General features: G+C 34.8%; 1 protein-coding gene across 1 annotated transcript; it reads left to right on the top strand.

Annotated features, from left to right (window-relative positions):
- Positions 1-1018: 1018 nt before the first annotated feature.
- On the top strand, positions 1019-20402 carry mttp (microsomal triglyceride transfer protein). Its single transcript, NM_212970.2, is given in 18 exon segments — positions 1019-1259; positions 2989-3170; positions 4890-5033; positions 5128-5235; positions 5314-5430; positions 5995-6134; positions 6228-6378; positions 6460-6617; positions 6781-6949; positions 7501-7608; positions 9017-9229; positions 9300-9511; positions 9621-9718; positions 12356-12477; positions 12563-12790; positions 15423-15547; positions 18871-19041; positions 19941-20402. Coding segments are annotated over 18 exon segments (2655 nt in total). The 5' UTR covers positions 1019-1198; the 3' UTR covers positions 20089-20402.
- The last annotated feature ends 83 nt before the right edge of the window (positions 20403-20485 follow it).

Raw genomic sequence — 20485 nt, 5'->3', positions numbered from 1 at the left:
ATTTCCAGGTTTTGATAAATAGGCTACTATATGATAGTATACTTTACATTTAAGCACAGCAGTTTTCTGTTTACTTTAAGAACAGTGCCATTTTTTTATGTTTTAGGCAATGTTCAAATTATTAAAATGTTAAAAGTGGCTGACAATAATATTCATAACAATAGGAATTAATCTGCCATGGTTTTGAACTGTGCAGAGTTGTAGCTGATAATTAGGCCTAATACTCTGTAAATCCATACTGGTCATTATTATGGTGGTACATGGAGAAACTTTTTTTTCTGAGGTGGTACTTGCTGAATAAAGTTTGAGAACCACTGATCTATTATATTATGTTAACATAATGATACGTAGTATTACATTTGGATTGTACGAAAGAACCAAACTTATCAAATAATAAAAAATATATTTTAAAGTAGAAGTTTGACTAATTATTCATTCTCCTTCGGGTTAGTATCTTTATTGATCAGGTGACGCCACCGTGGAATAAACCATCAACTTATCCAGCATATGTTGCAACACATTACTGGGTAACACCCATACACACTCATTCACTATGGTCAAACCCACGCGAACACGGGGACAACATGCAAACTCCACACAGAAATGCCAACTGACCCAGCCGAGATTCGAACCAGTGACCTTCTTGTGTGAGGAAACAGCTAATTATTTCAATAGAAATACTAAAACGTCAATCAAAAAATGATACGAAACTTAAAAATACATTTAGTAGTAAATGTATAAACGTTTTTTTCGCGCGCATCGAAAGAGTTCGTTTGACGAGCTTTAAAAATACTTTCTATAAATTCAGATTTAACTCCACTTGAGCTTGAACATTCTTATTTAAACAAACTACCATCATATAGCAGTAAATTACATAATGAAATTATCGTGTGTTTGAGCAAAACCGAATGAACGGCCTAATCCTGTCATGAGCGTTTGATCACCGTGAATGAAAGAGAAACGATGCGCGCGCCTTCATAGCGCTGATTGATGCGCGCCGCCGCGGCCGCACAAAAACCACAGCCGTTCATTCACCAAATCTCACAAACTCTGCCGGTTAATTATTAGCCGTTATCTCGCACTTAGTACCGGAGCGTGGAGTTTGGAGTCTGCCCTTGAATCCAGATAAACAGAAAGAGTGAGTGAGAGAGCTGAGGGATCAGGTAGTCTCCATCTCTCTGACCCGCAGACCCCAAACATGATGCCGGTTGCCGGACTTCTGCTGTGCGTCACCGCCGTTCTCTGCACCTCAGCTCTTGGTGAGTCAATTTAAGGAAGTCTGAAAATTCGAAAATATCCCTTTAAGTTTACTTCAGACTATTTATGCTTTCTGCTTGCTTAAATCTCTGTTCTAATATTGTTTTCAAACTGAGGTTTAATGTGTTGTTATTGTTACATTAGTTTAAGGGTGAGAAAGAGAAAGAAAGGTTATACAGGATATTATTTTCTTCTGGAGAGCATTTAGTAATCATGAAGTTAGTCACACCTTTCATGCTGCTTGCCTAAATCTCTGTTCTAATTTATATATGTATATATTTTTTATAAAAACTGATCATTAATTTGTTGTTGTTGTTGTTACATTAGCTCAAGGGTGAGTACTTATACAGGACATTATTTTTTGGAGAGCATTTAATAATCATGAGGTTAGTCACACCTTTCATTCATTCAGTGCCCAGATTTATCATGTGTGCTCATCATTTAATCATTATCTGTATGATTGTTGAAATCTTTTCTTTTTTTGTATGTATCTTGTTGTTATAATTAATGCCAAATATTTCAAATAGAACGTAGATTTAAAAGCATTTATTTGTTTTAGGAGGTAAAATCAGGGCATAATCTCTGTATCAGAAGTTGTGATGCAATCAGAAAGTGACACGTCAGTGTTTTTAGGACAGAAGTGAACTGTGCTGTCAACGAACAAAGTGATCTCATTTTAAAGAGATCATTTTATGACATTTTATAACCTTAAAACCACATATTTAGACAACATACAGTCCATTAAATATCCATTTGAATCTTTACACGTTTAATACAGATTTATTGTGTTTTTGCTCCATAGATCACAAGTTGTTCCTGCAAATTTGACTAATCTAAAAATCCCTAAAACAAAAAATTGCCTCAGCAATGCTAAAACCACATATTTAGAAATATATATACTGTACAGGGCATTAAATCACCAGTTGTGTTTTTCCTCGTTTACCATTTTATTTAGTATATTTTGTTTCTAAATTGCAACTGCATTGATTTACACAAGCTTTACTTTAAATATGTCTTTTAGACTGAAAGTTAAGACAAAAAGTCAAACAATAACATGTTAAACTGTATTATGGCACCTTTTAAAACTGATTTATTCAGTGTTTTTGCCCCTAAACTCACAATTAAATTTGAATGAAACAAACATATCCGTATATTTATGACATACCTTCAAAAAGTATTGAAGTACAAAATTGCTGTGTGTTTTGTGACAAGTTTAAACAGATTTATTCAGTGTTTTGTCCATTAACTTCCATATAAACTTGAGTCCCACAAATGTTACTTCAAACACATCACAGACTCTACTGTCTGAATCTGTTTAAGACTCAAGGTTAAGTTTCATCATAAGAAGCTAAAAAAATATGATCCATGTATATATGATGATTACAGATAACTGAGGATTAATAGCTCATAGTACACCGTTATCTGAGACCCACCTACAATTACAGATAGGACAACATTCTTTCCCTTCTGTTTTAACTTCTGTGAAAGGCTGTGGACTTACTCCGAATTGCCTTGCTGCTTCTCTTGACCAAATTATACGAGTTTGAATGCAAAACCCTGTGGATTAAAACAGAGGATTGAATTTAGGGTTAAAGTCTGTGCTTTGAGATGTTTCCTGTCTGTCTTCTCTCACATTCCTCTCTTGCTGTAGTCCAGCTGTCTTACATGCCACTGACCCGAGATCAGAAGATCCAGAAAGTGTCACAGCATGACATTTGTGTGTTTTCTCAGGTGCTGGACCTCGGCTGGATAACGGCAAACTCTACAGATACAGCTACAGCACTGAGGTCGGGCTGAACCGGCCGACGGGATCCCCTGAAGGCAATGTTGGATTCAGGATTAGCAGTGATGTGGACATCAACCTGGCCTGGAGGAACCCTGAGATCCAGGACGAGCAGCTGCTGCAAGTACAGGTAAAGGGACAAGAGGGATAACAAAAAAGACAACTTTTGCACACTTCAAGATGCCTTAAGTAAATTTTGCCAAACAATGTTGGCATTTGAAAGCACCAAAACAAACACACATCCAACAAGACCTTGCCTCTTATTTACAGTTTAAGTGAGAACTGTTAGCCCTCCTGTTAGTATTTTTCTTTTTTCAAATATTTCCCTAATAATGTTTAACAGAGCAAGGAAATGTTCACAGTATGTCTGATAATATTTATTCTTCTGGAAAAAGTCTTATTTGTTTTATTTTGGCTACAATAAAAGTAGTTTTTAATTTTTTAAACACCATTTTAAGGTCAAAATTATTAGCCCCTTTTAAGGAATTTTTTTTCGATAGCCTACAGAAGAAACAATCGTTATACAATAACTTGCCTAATTTCCCTAACCTGCCTAGTTAACCTAATTAACATAGTTAAGCTTTGAAATGTCACTTAAAGCTGTATAGAAGTGTCTTGAAAAATATCTAGACAAATATTATTTTTGTCGTCATGACAAAGATTAAATAAATCAGTTATAAGAAATGAGTTATTAAAACTATTATGTTTAGAAATGTGTTGAAGAAATCTTCTCTCCGTTAAAACAGAAATTGGCGAAACAAATATTCGGGGTCAAAAAATTTAGGAGGGCTAATTCTGACTTCAACTATCCAGCCTGATCTCACTGGTAACTGTTTTATGTTTTGTCAGTTTAGTAATTAATTTGTACAAATTTGAAGTTCAGTCTAAATTAGTAATAGATTGTGCTAAATTGAACGAATGAGATAGTACCAATTGATACAAATTAACCAATAGATCAAAAAGTTACGAACTGCCATAAAATTGTATTGGTATATCTCTGCTAGAGTAACAAGACACGCCCCTTATTACTGATTAGTCTCTGCTGCTCACCCCCTGGTCTTCACTTTCATCCGCATCAACCGTCCCTCCCCTTCCGAGAAAGGTTGTCAGAGGTGCCTCTGCTCTGCTGTGTCTTGGTCTGAGACTATGGTCAATAGTGTTTTTCAGATATTGCTTAGTGCATGTTTAAGACACTTTAAAGTCAAAAAGTAAATTTTTCTATATATATATATATTTACTATTTTCAAAGTATATTTTAAGTCCCTTGTGCTGTAAAATTTTGTAGCTAAATAAATCTGAAATAAAAAGAAAATACATAATTACTAAATAATGAGTTTGGATATCTAAGCTTTTCACTCATAGTACATGTGCTGCTGTGACAACAAAAGAGATTTGATTTGATATTTTGTTAGATTTTTTAATCTATATTTTGTAACATTTCAAAGCACATGTAAAGTACTTGATTTAAATTGTAGTGTGTTTTTCATCCTGATATTCACCTTAATTGTTTTAGGTTCAATCCACTTGAATTTGTAAAAACTAGTAAGTTAACTTAATTCCCACCATCATAACTCTTGTCCCAGCACAAATCGATGTGTGGAATCCCGCATTTTTTAAAGTGTAGTGTGCAAATAACTATGATTGACATGCTATAATTTTGTGTTTTTGTCATTTGTATTAGTTTGTCATCAGGTTTAACTCTTTAGTTTCTTTATTTAGTTATTTTAATACTTTTTTAAAAATACTATATTTCAAGTAACAAAAATTTGTTTTTTTTTTTTTAAATAGTTTTAGTTTTAGTAAACAAAATATCCCTGGTGTAAATCACATCCCCCTGTCCTGTTCTCAGATTTCAAATATTCAAGTTGAAAGTGCTGGAAAGCACTCCCGCAAAAACAACATCTTCCATGGCAGCTCAGCAGAAAGCATTCTGGGTAAAGTCAGGCTTGAGGCACTTCAGAGGCCCTTCTTGGTGCTGTGGAAGATGGGCAAGGTAAGAAACGCTGTTTTTTTTATCAGTTAAGTTTGTAACTTTTAAATGTTTTCCATGGTGATTTGACTTTTGTGTTCTTTTGCTTGTCATTTAGATCAGAAGCCTCTATGCCCAAAAAGCGGAGCCTGCTACTGTCAAAAACCTGAAGAGGGGTGTGGCCAGTATGCTAATGATGCAGCTTAAGTCCGGAAAGATGTCAGAGGTAAAGACCAGCAATTGAAATTCTCCTCTGAAGTGTGATTTTGTACTGTACGCTAAATACTTCTTTTGTAATCCATAGGCTGATGCTTCAGGGAAATGTCTGGTTGAGTACAAAGTTAACAAACATCAGGTGATCCGCACAAAACACTTGGAAACTTGCAAATCTCAAGAGACGGGATTCACTACTCACAGTCCAGTAAGACCATAACAAATGTTCTCATCTCACCTCACCCAGCAGGCACAGGACGTCAATATGATGTCAGATGGAAGTTGTTCCCCAATGTTGTGCGAGCGTTGTATTTTGTTTGGAAATGAAAATCGGGTTGACATCAGACAGATGTCAGTGTCCAACATCCAACCTAAAAATCCACCAAATATCGACGTCTAATGATGTTACAGCTTGACGTTGTGTGGACGTTACCACTATGATGTCTATCAGACGCTGGATTTTGGTTGCCATACCTGACGAAAAACATCAGTATTTGACATCAGTATGACGCTAGTTTAAGATGTTGGCTCGACTTTGGATTTTGGTCACTTTTCAACAACCTAAAATCAACCAAATATCAAAATCATTTGATGTCGTTATTGAAGATCAAAATAATGTTGTCATTAGACGCTGGCTAGACATTGAATTTTGGTCACCAGACATCACAACCTAAATCTAACCTAATATTAACGTCTTATGACATTGTGTGCCTGCTGGGCATTTACATGCCAGTCTGCAGTTTTTATTCACATTTCCTCTCCTTTGCTCCAGGTTCTGGGCATCAGTGGGAAGTGTGCTGCTGAAACGGTCATAACTCTGGAGAATGGTATCATTAAGTCTGCCGATGCAAAAGAAACACACGTTTTGTCCATCAATGCTCGTCATAAAGCTGCAACTAAAGTCTTATCCAGGTATCCAAAAAATAATAAAACTAATAATCAAGACAGATTAACAGAATGAGTAAATGAATGAACCAAACTAAACCACTATCTCATTTCCCTCAGGCAGTCACTGACCCTCAAAGCGATTGAGGCTGGACCCGCAGAAGTGGCGGGAAAAGACGTTGCAGGAGTAGTGAAGGCTCTGGATGACAAATTCCTGTCTGTTGGAGTCATAGTGGAGAAAACTAAACCAAAATGCAAGGGATGCCCCAATGTAAGCTACTGTGGTTGCACAAATAAATCTGCTAATTGTTGCAATATTCCTAATGTGTTGCTTTGTTGTGGTGTGCATTAGCTGATGGAAACCTGGAAGGCAGTGAGGTCTCAGCTGGAGCCGAACTCACTCTCTAAAGCAGAAGCACCGCGCAGCTTCCTGACGCTCGTACACAGCCTGCGCAAATCCAGCAAGTCTGAGATTCTGACTGTACTGCAAAACTGCAGCAAGACGGCACTGTAAGACCAAACTAATCACCGCGTCTCCCTCTTTCTTATTTATACACTGTGATTAGTGATATACAGTCATGCTACTCTTTTAATAGCTAGTGACAAAATTAGTCGACTACATCAACCATATTTAACTTTAAGCACATGATTTACTATAATGACGTGTTTGCAGACCTCAGCTGGTGGATGCAGTAACATCAGCCCAGACTCCATCTTCTCTCTCAGCAATTCTGGAGTTCTTGGACTTCAGTAAGAAAGACGGCTTGATTCTGCAGGAGCGCTTTCTGTATGCATGTGGCTTTGCCTCCCATCCTACAGAGTCCATGCTTCAATCCCTGCTGGTAAGATCACTGCATTAATGCACTTACATCTGAAATTAGAGTCTCTACAATAAGACTAAGAGCCTTAAAAACAGTGTTGGGTTAAATATGGAATATATATTACAATTTTAAGACCATCTTACTGTTTAAAAAAGAAGCTAATTACTTCATTACTTTCCTTTAAAAGTAACTGAGTAACATATTTAGCTACTTTAAAAAAAAAGGCTTTCATATTGAAATATATTATTTTCTCCACAACATTGCTTAAGAAGACACATTATAGCAGTAATGTGTTAGTTTAACATACAACCTACACTAAGCAAAATGTTTGCAATGTTGTAAATAAAACAAATATTACTGAGGGAATATGTTGTTGTTGTTTTAAATGTACCCATGTTATTATTTGTACTTTGTATTTTCATACCATTCATTGCAATTTAATTTTTAATTCACAAGCAGTATTTCAGTAAAAAGTATTGTTTCCAAGTAAATATTACATAAATCAATTAAATTTATTGAATTATTCTTTGACTTATTTCCTTTATTACTACAACATCATTGCTCCATTGTAGGAAGTGTCTCAAGGAAAGATCGGCAGCACAGAGATTAAGGAGTCAGTTGTGATCATCATGGGAGCTTTGCTCAGGAAACTCTGTCTGAAAGGAGCTTGTGATCTACCAGTGAGTCTCTTCACACATCTGATTATTATTCATTCATTCATTCATTCATTCATTCATTCATTCATTCATTCATTCATTCATTCATTCATTCATTCATTTATTCATTCATTCATTCATTCATTCATTCATTCATTCATTCATTCATTTTCTTTTCGGCTTCCCTTTATTATTATTCTTATTTATTAACATTAATATTATTTTTAATTTCTTTTGGTGTAATTGCAGTTTTTAAATTTCTCAAACTCATTCAAGTATGATTCATATATCTAAAATCAGAACTACAAAACAGATTCACACATTTACAATATTATCATATATATTATCCTATCCTATTATATTAACCAATCATTTATTTAAAAAAACTAAATTTTATATGCTTTCTGTTGCAATTCTAGGAAAAAATATCCCAGAGTTGCTAAAAAAAACATTAATATTATGTAATGTGATTAGAAATAGTGATAGCTTTCAATACCATTCAGTTTTTTTGGAAAAAATATAAAAAAGCTCTTAATACAGTTATTAAAAATTAAAGCAAAGGTCAAATAAAAGCTCTTTCGCATTTCAAAAGATAAAAATGATCATTTAACTACAAAAAAGATCAAATTTACTGTCATAATTCTCTACTACATACGCTTATTTATTTATGAACTTTTACCCATCCTCCGTTCTTGCGGTCTTCATTTTTGGAACTGAACTTTAGAGGTTGATGATGACGTTACACGAGAACACAAGATCGCAGAAGAACACATATTGAGAAACAGCCCATGTCATTACTTACCCATCCTCCACTTGTTGAGTTTCTTTCTTTTGAAGCACAAAACAATACAATCTAAAGTGTGCTGGGAAAAAAAAAACATCCACTGACCTCCATAGCATTTTTTCTGTTCCAACTATAGAAGTTGACGACTGCTTTTTCACAACATTCTTCAGAATCTCTTGTTTTCTTTCTGAAGAAATTAAATTCATTGAGATTTAGAACCAGTTGAGTGTGAGTAACCGCTGAGTTCATTTGTTGGGTAGCTATCCCTTTAAGTGAATTCATTCACCTATAGCACATGTTTTTGGATTGTGGGTGAAACCGGAGCACCCGAAGGAAACCCACATCAACACGAGAAGAACAAGCAAACTCTACACAGAAATGCCATCTGGCCTAGTCGGAACTTAAATCAGTCACCTTCTTGCTGAGGCAACATCGCTAACCGTTGAGCCACCATGCCGCCACAATTCAATTAAACTCAAATCAAATTTATTTGTGTAGCGCTTTTCACAACAGTTACTGTTTCAAAGCAGCTTTACAAAATGTGCACATTATTGCATTACAATCAAAATCAGAAAAAGTATTAGTTACCATAACTTTCATCAATTCAAGCTGATTGATTGTGTTTCTGATGGGATTTTCTTTGCACAGGCTGTGCTGAAGGTGAAAGAGCTGCTGTTAGCAGGGCCTGACAGCACTCAGGAGGAGTCTGAGGTTCAGATGTACCTGTTAGCACTGAAAAACGCTCTTCTGCCAGAAGGCATTCCTGTTTTAGCCAAATATGCCGAATCTGAGGTCGGAGCATACAGCACCATCGCCATCACAGCGCTCCAGAGATACGACCCTGCGCTCATCACAGCAGAGGTACATCACAAATTCAACATCAGCTCATCTGAAGCGATTATTCAAAACAATTAACACTCTCCGTCCACAGGTGAAAAAAGCCTTGAACCGCATCTACCATCAAAACCAGCGCATCTACGAGAAGAACGTGCGTGCGGCTGCAGCCGATGTGATTATGAGCAGTAATCCGTCTTACATGGAGGTGAAGAACCTGCTGCTCTCCATCGGACACCTGCCACATGAGATGAACAAATACATGCTGTCAAAAATCCAGGACGTCCTGCGCTTCCAGATGCCAGCCTAGTGAGTCACGATCTCAGTAGTCCAAATCAACCAAAAGTTTGTTCTTTATGGTTATCGATTGTAATGTGCCACTTTTATATTAAACTCACACAGTATGTCTGGTTTGCAGTAAATTGGTACGGCAAGTTATGAAGGACATGATTTCCCATAATTATGACAGATTCTCGAAGACCGGATCGTCCTCTGCTTATTCAGGCTTCATGGCAGGTAAGTGAGCTCAATAAATTTGCAAACATTTTGGTCACATATGGAGCTGAAACTGAATCTATGGCCACGTTTACACTGTCAGGTCTTGACGCCCAATTCCGATTTGTTGCCTATATCTGATTTTTTTTTTTTTTTTTTGCCTGTCCGTTTACACATTCCTTTAATTGTGACCAGGCCCAGATTGGCTAATCGGGAGGACCGGCAGAATTCCCAGAGGGCCGGTTCGTTTTTTTGGCCGCGGGGGCCAGTGTCCCTAGCTGCTTGCACTCTCCTAGGTCGCACTTTTTAAATTATTTATTTATTTGACCATAGCCTCACTCTTTTTATTCAATATTTTGCCGCAGCTCCGCTCTTTTTATTTATTTTCTAGCAACTCCCCTGAGCAAAATGCAGCCTGAAGGTTAATGATGATGTAAATATCATTCAAACTCAAACAGGCCACATAACTGAATATAAGAATTCGAATAATTAATATGAATGAATAATACACCTGCTCAATGAAAACAAGATAATTCACTACATTAATAAATCTGACATAACTTGATCACAAATCTAAAAAGGGGAGAAAAAGATTAAACCATCAATATAAAGTAATACTGTGGTTAAAAGAGTCTTGAGGATAACAGTTTTTTTAATTCCAAACTCACCTGCATAGAAGCGTCATTGTGGTCCAGTGATCAGCATGTTGCGTTACAACACCGCCGACTCGAGTTCGACCTCCTCCTGAGTAATTTTTTAACTTTTTTTTCATTTTTAGTGTTAAGACATATAATTCTGTTTGCGTTACTTATGTAGGTGTACATATTTAATTTTTTTGTGTGACCTCTGTTACAAAGGACTGGATATCTATAAAGAATTTAGCACAGAATATATATTCAGATACTGCAGGAAAGGACATTGTGATGTTTTAAAGAATAGAGTTAAGATTTAGATACCCTTTAAAGTTCTCATATAAAAACATTTGAAGTTCTAAAGCAGCTGTGTCCTTTAAAAAGACGTGATAAGGTCATTTCAAATTCAGTTTCTAATGACACTGTTTTATTATAGTCAGTCGTGAACTGATTGGCCGGTCTAAGTCTTGAAACTCCAGGGCTGAAAAGGAGTCCCACTCCGGCCCTGATTGTGACCCATATCCGATTAATGTGTTCACATGACATGCAATTTACAGCATTGCGCATGCATAAAGGTGGGTTCTAGCATCTTTGCCACACTAACGACAATGGAACGTCTTGCTTTTAGCTCTGCAAAATATGTGAAGGTCGCCAACTTTAAAATGATTTTGAGGCGGAGGAGGGAATAGGCCATCATTGCAGCTTGCGCCGATGGTTTATATATGGTGTCCTCCACCATTCAAAGGGATTTGTGTGTACGAGAGAGATTTTAGGTCTAGTGGGAGCAAATTGTGGCGGGCTTTAATGAGGAGCAGTGGGTCCAACATTTTAGGATGAGCACACACACACTCTTCCTTCTACGTCATTAAAGCGTGGAGAAGTACCACATTGTCACAAGTTTAATGAGGTACAAAACAGAATTCCTCAATAAATCCAATCTGCCTGTTTACATGATGGTCGCATTGTCACATATCAGATTTATTTCCACATATAAAGGAGGCCCGAAACCGATCTCTGAATATCCGAATGCATGCGTTTTTTTTTCGACACGGTCAAAGAACAGATCCAAAATGTGTCACAAATTAGCAAAGACTTAGAATTGGGTCACATTTAACTGGCAGTGTAAGTGAGGCCTATGTGACCTCAAAATATCTTTGGGAGCATTTGTAAAAGCCTATATAGGTAGTTGACAAAAAGCAACTGTTTTGTCAAACACTATTTTTGAAGAAAATAAATAAAGAGTTATATTTATGTTTGAAGTCTGATGTTTGAGAAAATATATGGGGTTTCTAACTTTACCAATATTTGTTTATTTACTTTTTTCTGATCTAGCAAAAACTAAGAAAAGCAACTCTTAATAATAGATATGGGCCATTCTTTAACTACGGACACTTTTAGTCTTTGAAATTGAGTCAAAAAACTTAACGTAACGTTAAAATTAACGTGACATTGCCTCATAAATTTAAACAATTTGTCTAGTTTTAAGATCTGTAAGAGGACAAACTTAGATAAGAAGAGAAACATTTTTTCCATCGTGAACTGAAAAATGTCAACTCCACCACATCTCAATAGACAGCTTTTATTTTAAAATGAAATAAATGATGGCGTCAAACATCGTCTAAGATCATTTTTGTATCTAGTTTAACCAATCTTTCCACAATATATATAATGATTATACATTTGTCATTAAAATAAATTTGTTGTATGCTGAATTGTAAACCTGTCACACTCTAAAATGTAGTATTCATTTGGTTAGGAGCTTATTAGAAAATAATTAAAATGAATTTGTATATTAAATAGAGCATCAACACATACATTGTTAATACACTTTTAATCTGTAATGAGAACTTTAAATATTTATATATTATATATATATATATATATATATATATATATATATATATATATATATATATATATATATATATATATATATATATATATATTTTTTTTTTTTTTTTTTTTTTTTTTAATAATAATTTTTAATGTGTGTGGTGACAGATTTCTTATATGTATTATATAACAGAAACCGTGGATGTCACTTGCACCTACAATTTGGACATCCTGTACTCTGGCTCAGGAGTATTGAGGAGAAGCAACATGAACATTTACGGTCAGAGCAACAACGCGCTCCTTCATGGCCTGCAGGTACTGTCAATATTACCACCACCCAGTGTCCTCCAGCATATCCCATAAACATACCTGACTGACATTCACCTGTGCTGTTTTCCAGGTGACGATTGAAGCGCAGGGTCTGGAGTCTCTGATCGCAGCCACGCCGGATGAAGGAGAAGAAGAGCTGGAGTCTTTTGCAGGAATGTCCGCTCTGCTGTTCGATGTGCAGCTCCGTCCTGTCACCTTCTTCAAGGGCTACAGTGATCTGATGTCCAAGATGTTCTCCATGTCCGGAGATCCCATCAATGTGGTGAAGGGCCTTATCCTGTTGACAGACCACTCACAGGTTTGACTCATCTTGATGTGTTCTGATACAAGCAGCGGGTGTTTTTAGAGCATTAATAATCATAGGCTGACAGCATGGGGGCAGTGTGAGACAATGATGGGCTAGATTAAGGGGCCAGTGTTGCATTCTCGATGCTTTTCCAACTTATATTACATTATTAAAGGATTTCTGAATGATTTTATGTGACACTGAAGCCTGGAGGAATTAAAAATGTAGCTTTTCTGTCAAAATAAATAAATTAAAAAAATATATACACATTAACTTTGCACCAGTATAATTTTGCACACATTTTTTCTGTTTTGATCAAATGAATAATGCATATTCCATTTAGTATTAGCAAACTTTCAGCAGTTTTTTGTGCAAAAAACTAAAAATTATTCTTTAAAATAAAGAGCTTCAGCACATGACCAAATGAGCTCATTGCAAAATTTTTTTGGGGCAATATTTTACTCTTAAATGAAATTTGCGATTGCATAGATTGCTTTTTAAAATAATAAGGGAACTGTAAACATGACCGCACCTGCTTATTTAGAAAAATGAATAACTTCATAATGAGTTTTCTCTAATTTCAATTGTTTTTTATATGATTTTATTTGGATTAACAATGCAGTTTTTCCACAGCCTTATTTGCTTATATTTACCACGGTTGCCAATCATTTTACTGTCAGTATACATTTATTATTTACTATTATTATTATTATTATTATTATTATTATTATTATTATTATATTATGGTAAAAATTACCATTTATGTACGACTTTGTGTTTTGAAAATCCCCAGTTTCTCTGGTTTTATTCGATTTAACAAGTGTGGTTTTGAGTAAATGGTAATATTTGTTTTATTCTGTGACTGTATAAAATGACAGCTATTCAGAATAAAAAATGTTTTATCTGTTTTGATTTTTAAAATCAGGATTATTCCAACAAATATTGACTTCTTAACTCTCCTGAAGTTAAAACATTTGAATTGTGCTGTCAAATATAATCTTTTCATCCACAAATGCTCTTTAAAAATAAAACAATCAATTTGGAAGAAATGTCATCAGTAGTTCACAGAATAATACAAAATCTATAAATACATATAAAAAATGAATATATATATATATATATATATATATATATATATATATATATATGAACATTCTGTGAAAATTTCCTTGCTCTGTTAACCATCATTTGGGAAATATTTGAAAAAAGAAAAAAGTAACAGGGGGGCTTATAGTTCTGACTTAAACTGTATGTATATATATATATATATATATATATATATATATATATATATATATATATATATATATATATATATATATATATATATATATATATATATAGTTTAAGTCAGAACTATAAGCCCCCCTGTTACTTTTTTTCTTTTTTCAAATATTTCCCAAATGATGGTTAACAGAGCAAGGAAATTTTCACAGTATGTCTGATAACATTTTCTCTTCTGGAAAAAAGTCTTATTTGTTTTATTTCAACTAGATCAAAAGCCGTTTTTTATTTTTTAATAACTTTTTTTTTCAAAATTATTAGCCCCTTTAAGCTATACTTTGTTTTTGATAGTCTACAGAAAAAAACCATCGTTATACAATAACTTGCCTAATTACCCTAACCTGCCTAGTTAACTTAATTAACCTAGTTAAGCCTTTAAATGTCACTTTAAGCTGTATAGAAGTGTCTTGAAAAATATCTAGTCAAATATTATTTACTGTCATCATGGCAAAGATAATATAAATCAGTTATTAGAAATGAGTTATTAAAACTATTATGCTTAGAAATGTGTTGAAAAAATCTTCTCTGTTAAACAGAAATTGGGGGAAAAAATAAACAGGGGGGGCTAATTCAGACTTCAACTGTATGTATGTATGTATGTATGTATGTATGTATGTATGTATGTATGTATGTATGTATGTATGTATGTATGTATGTATGTATGTATGTATGTATGTGTGTATGCATGTATGTGTGTATGTATATATGAAATCCAGGGAACCTTGTAATTTTTTTTCCTTAGCATTATATAATACAATTTGAGATTAATGTAAATCTTTCAAAAATCATAACATTTACACTAAGTAAAAGTTTATACAATTTTGATGTAAAGTTGAAGTCAGAATTATTAGCCCCCTGTATGTTTTTTCCCCAATTTCTGTTTTACGAAAGTTTTTTTTCAACATTTCTAAACATAATAGTCTGACAGTACATTACACTAATTGAATAATTGACACTAGTATTCAGCTTAAAGAGACATTTAAAGGCTTTACTCAGCTGATTCAGTTAATTAGGCAGGTTAGGGAAATTAGGCATTATTGTTGTAACAATGCTCCGTAGACTATCAAAAATATATATATATAGCTTAAAGACACTAATAATTCTGACCCTAAATTGGTTTTAAACAAAATTAATAACTCCATTTATTCTAACTGAAATAAAACAAATCAGACTTTCTCCAGAAGAAAAAATGTTATCAGACATACTGTGAAAATGTCCTTGCTCTGTTCAACATCATTCGGGAAATATTTAAAACAGAAAAAAAAAGAAAATGGCGGCCTAATAATTCTGACTTCAACTGTATATATAAAAATCATTTGCTAAGATTAATATTTTCTTACTTTTCTGTCTTGCACTGAAGGTGATTCCTCTACAGTCTGGTCTAAGAGCAAGTGCTGAGTTCCAAGCCGGTCTGTCCATTGATATCTCTGGAGGAATGGAGTTCAGCTTGTGGTACAGAGAGTCTAAAACAAGTGTCAACAACAGGTAGGATCCTCTTTTGAAATGACATTATTGAAGACAGATTTTACCCTATTTTATACTATTTGTTTGATATAAAACATAATACAAGTCTCATGAATGTGTCTGTAAAGTTTAAGCTTAAAATACCCCACAGATAATACATTATTATTTACAACCCAACACCGGTGCTCACCAATATAAACAACACTCTTTTACAGACATCTCACTTTTAAGTAGAACTCACAACTATGCAGATCTTGATGATGAAATGCCTCAAAAAGAGACTGAAAGTCGGCATGCACAGCTAATTAAATAGGGATGATGTTTTGCATTTAGATAAAGCAGCTCTGTGCTGCTAACTGAAACAAATCCCACATGGGTAACTTAATGTCACTTCACTCAACATTACTTTGAATGCAATTTTGGATTTTATCAAATCAACTACTTGCTAACCGCGGCCAGATGTTTTTTTTCTACACTAGGTCTTCCAAATGATAGTAAATACGATTCCAGTCCATCTTATTATAACATCATTAATCCTTCAGAGAGATTTGATGCTAATCCATATCTTTAGCCACAGCTGCACCTGCTTGATTGCTGTTGGTTTGTGGATGCTAGCGATGGCAACTTGGCTAAAAAGAGACAGGCGGGAAATGAGGGCAAATGGAAAGATGCTGTGCTAGGAGTAAAAGATCAGGGGTTGAGGGTAAAATTAGGTTGTGATATTAATTGTGGGAAACCAAATCCACTCAGGGAGAGATCTTAACAAAATACCTCACCAATCTGAAGACAACCGTCGTCTTTTTACCTTACTTTTAGTGCTGTTCTTTGTTTCATGATGGGTATTTCTGGGTGGCATCTGGTTTTCTGCATCTGCCAGCTCTCAGGACAGGCAGGGGCAGGTGTATGGATCAGGACGGCGCTCTTTACCTTTTCTGAAAACGCACACAGAGGCGAGTAGACAAACAAAGACTCACTGACAGACAGACCACCGAATACGTAAACACTTGTTCGTGCGGGTACACAGGAGCGGGGGGAAACTGAAAGATCCTTCCGCACATGTAGTCAGACACAAGCGGGTTATGTTTAGAAACGAAATAAACCACAGCTCTCTCGGGCGCACAAGATTAGCATGCCTCCACTCAGCCCACTCATCACGGGCGGCCATGTTGGACGGATCATTTAAGGTGGAGGTTGAAAGCATGGAGCCAGACAGTCTGATGTGATATGTGAGCCCAATCACCAAAACTGACTCAGCAGAGACTATGAGGAACAGACTAAGAGCGATAAATCACCATCCCAAATGTGCAGCTGGACAAAACGTGTAAAGATCTGACTTAAAATAGCTTAAAAGATGAACCAAAACAAAACTATGAAAAAAAGAAAACTTGGGTCTAGCAGAGTTTACTTTTAACTTTGCTGTTTTTTATTTAGTAATTTTGTTAGCATGAAATATCAGTGATAAATACAGTACATCGAAGCACTTACTAATGTTAGTTAATATTTATTATATTACATTATTTAATGTTAATTAATTGTTTATAATATTTATTTATTATTTTATAACACTTAATCATATTATTTATTCATTTATTCATTTATTTTATTTTCGGCTTAGTGCCTTTATTAATCTGGGGTCACCACAGTGGAATGAACCGATTATCCAGCATATGTTTAATGCAGTGGATGCTTTCAAGCTGCAATGCATCACTGGGAAACATTCATACACACTCATACACTACGACCAATTTAGCTTACTCAATTCACCTATACCATGTCTTTTTACTGTGGGGGAAACCGGAGCACTCGGAGGAAACCAACGCGTACACGGGAAGAACATGCAAACTCCACACAGAAATGCCGAGTGGCCCAGCTGAGGCTAAACCAGCGACCTTCTTTAGTGTGAGGCGATTGTGCTACTCACCATGCCACCGTGCTGCCTATATTATATTATTAAAATGTTCAATTCTGTTCATATATATATATATACACACAATACAATTTGCTATTCAGTGTTATTTTATTTATTTATTTTGTATTTTTAAATAATATTAATTTTATTTTTATAATTTTTTTTTTTTTTATCTGGTTTATGCTTTGGTCATTTTTTTTATTTTCTATTCAGCCTAAAATTTTTATTTTGTCATTGCAATTTTAAAACTATTTTTTAGGTGTTTAGTTAGCACCAAACAACATTCTTAATTTTATTTTTTAAGTTATGTTTTGCATCTAATACTTTATTTTGTTTGTTTATTTTGTCTACAGATTGTAATACAATACAACAATGTAATACAATAACTTATTGTAATGTTTAAAAATAGAATATCTACTGCAGAATCAAATACATACACAGTTGAATTCCGAATTATTAGCCCCCCTTTAATTTCAGCTAGAATAAAAGCAGTTATTAATTTTTTTAACACAATTTTAAGGACAAAATTATTAGCCCCTTTAAGCTAATTTATTTTCCAAACCATCGTTATACAATAACTTGCCTAATTACCCTAACCTGCCTAGTTAACCTAATTAACCTAGTTAAGCCTTTAAATGTCCCTTAAAGCTGTATAGAAGTGTCTTGAAAAATATCTAGTCAAATATTATTTACTATCATCATGGCAAAGATAAAATAAATCAGTTATTAGAAATGAGTTATTAAAATTATTATGTTTAGAAATGTGTTGAAAAAATCTGCTCTCTGTTAAACAGAAATTGGGGGAAAAAATAAACAGGGGAACTGACAATTCTGAATTAAACTGTATATATACAGTATAAAACTGTGTGTACCACAATTTAGAATTATTTAAAAATATTTATTGCTCAAAGTCCATGTGAAAACAAAATGTACAATGTTAATCCATCACCAACCCGATTTCCCCAAGTAGGATATATTCCTGGATTAACATATATGTTGATCCTGGAACAAAGGTCTAATCAGCCAATCATCCAGGGTCTAATCAGCCATTTGCCTCTGCATTTAGAGTGACAGTCCTTCTCTGTTGACATCAGTTTTACACTAAGTATCATTTCATATTCTTAACCACGCCCCTTTCACCTCTTTACTAAAAGAAAATGATATGCAAAAATAGCCCCGCCCCCAACTCATTGTTGTGCTCCAGCTGGTGCTTCAACATACTAAAATAAAAGTCTCAGCAACTTCTGTTGTTACATGGACTTTAATGCTTATTAATACTTCATCATATTCATCTTATTTAAATTATTTAATAAATGAATTGATTGACTAAAGAAAATCTGCAGAGATTCCGTACATTACTGTGCCTGTAAGTTTTAGAAGCTTTGACTACAGTTTTGGTCTGCTGGCTAACATTATCCATGTCATTGTGTTTTAGGGGAGCGCTGGTAATCATCGGGAATATGACAGTGGACACAGACTTTGTAAGCGCCGGAGTGGAAGTCGGTTTTGAAACCGAGGCCACGCTGGACTTCATCACCACCGTCCAGTTCTCAGAGTACCCCTTCCTCGTCTGCATGCAGATGGACAAAACCACTTTCCCCTTCAGGTATCTATCCTACTTTAAACACAGAGAACCAAATTTTAGAGGAACGATCCACTTTTTTGGAAATAGTCTCATGTTAAACAATCAAACATTTTTTAATCCATTCAGCCGATCTCTGTGTCTGGCAAGAACACTTTTAGCTTAGCTTAGCACAAGTAATGGAATCAGATTGGACCGTTAGCATCTAGCTCAAAAAATACAAAAATATTTCAGATCATTTTCCTATTGAAAGCTTGACTCTTCTGTATTTACGTTGTAAAATAGGACCAATGGAAATGTAAAAGTTTATATTTTCTAGGTCGATATGGCTTGAGTATTTTGCCAAAAATTAAGTATAGTCCCTAGCCATATCAACCTTGAAACTAGCAACTTTCTATTTCCATCAGTCTCTGTACATGACGTAGCTATACGCTTGTTAAAGCTGATGTCACGCAAAGCAGCTTCCGGATCCAAGTGCTCTATCAAACTGTATGGCCAGGGTCAATAAATGGTACTAATACTGTAAATGTTTACAAAGTGCTGTAATACTTTTGAAAATCACAATCGCAAAATATATATACTGTATATATATAACCATGTCTAATATCAGATGGCCAGAAAGTGATAAAGTTTTTTATATATTGTTAAAATATTAATGTCTGTAATGCTGCAAGTCCAGAGGTTGTTGTGTACACCATGACTTTATAAAAAAATATTGGAATTTTTGATCAGGATGCTAATTGTCTAATTAGATTTAATGATCTATGCTAAGCTAAGCTAAAAATACTTCCGGATACTGGATTCAGTTAAAACTTTAACTCTAGTGGATCTGTAACTGAGCCTATTTCCTACATAAAAAAGAGGAGTGTGATGAACACTTTAAATCAACAAAACTGACCTGTACTGAATTTGATGCTCTTCAGAGAGACGGTGTCCAAGCAGGAGAAGCTGCCAACGGGACAGACGTTCTCCAGAAAGAGGAGCAGAGATCAGGTGGTGCCAGGCTCAGAGTTTCCTCTACACCAGGAGAACTCCAACATGTGCAAGAAAGTCTTTGAGCCGGCCTGGTAAACTGGAACCAGCAAATGCAAAAGGCTTTCACACAGACATCTACTATGTGTGTGTGTGTGTTTATGGTGGCTGTAGGTGCGAAAACCTCAGACAAGGTTGTGCATACGCTGTAAAAACTTTTACAGTTTCCATTGTGATTCACAAAAGGTTTCCATTTATTTATGGTTGTGAATTGCAATATGGGATGTTGATCTCTGCTCTGTCGACTTTTGATGTCATAAAATCAACTCTACAGTTTAACAAAGTGACTTTTAACGATATTTTAGCAGTCTGAAATAATATAATGCACAAGAAATAATAAATAATGAATAAAATAACAGAAAATGAACGTACTGGCAGATTATTACAAGGTTTTTGTAGCGTAAAACACAACATCAACCCAGACAATATATCACTT

The sequence above is a fragment of the Danio rerio genome, chromosome 1, assembly GCF_049306965.1.
Source record: "Danio rerio strain Tuebingen ecotype United States chromosome 1, GRCz12tu, whole genome shotgun sequence".
Classification (NCBI taxonomy): domain Eukaryota; kingdom Metazoa; phylum Chordata; class Actinopteri; order Cypriniformes; family Danionidae; genus Danio; species Danio rerio.
Note: the sequence above shows the minus strand (reverse complement) of the source record. Positions and strands in the feature narration are given on the sequence as shown.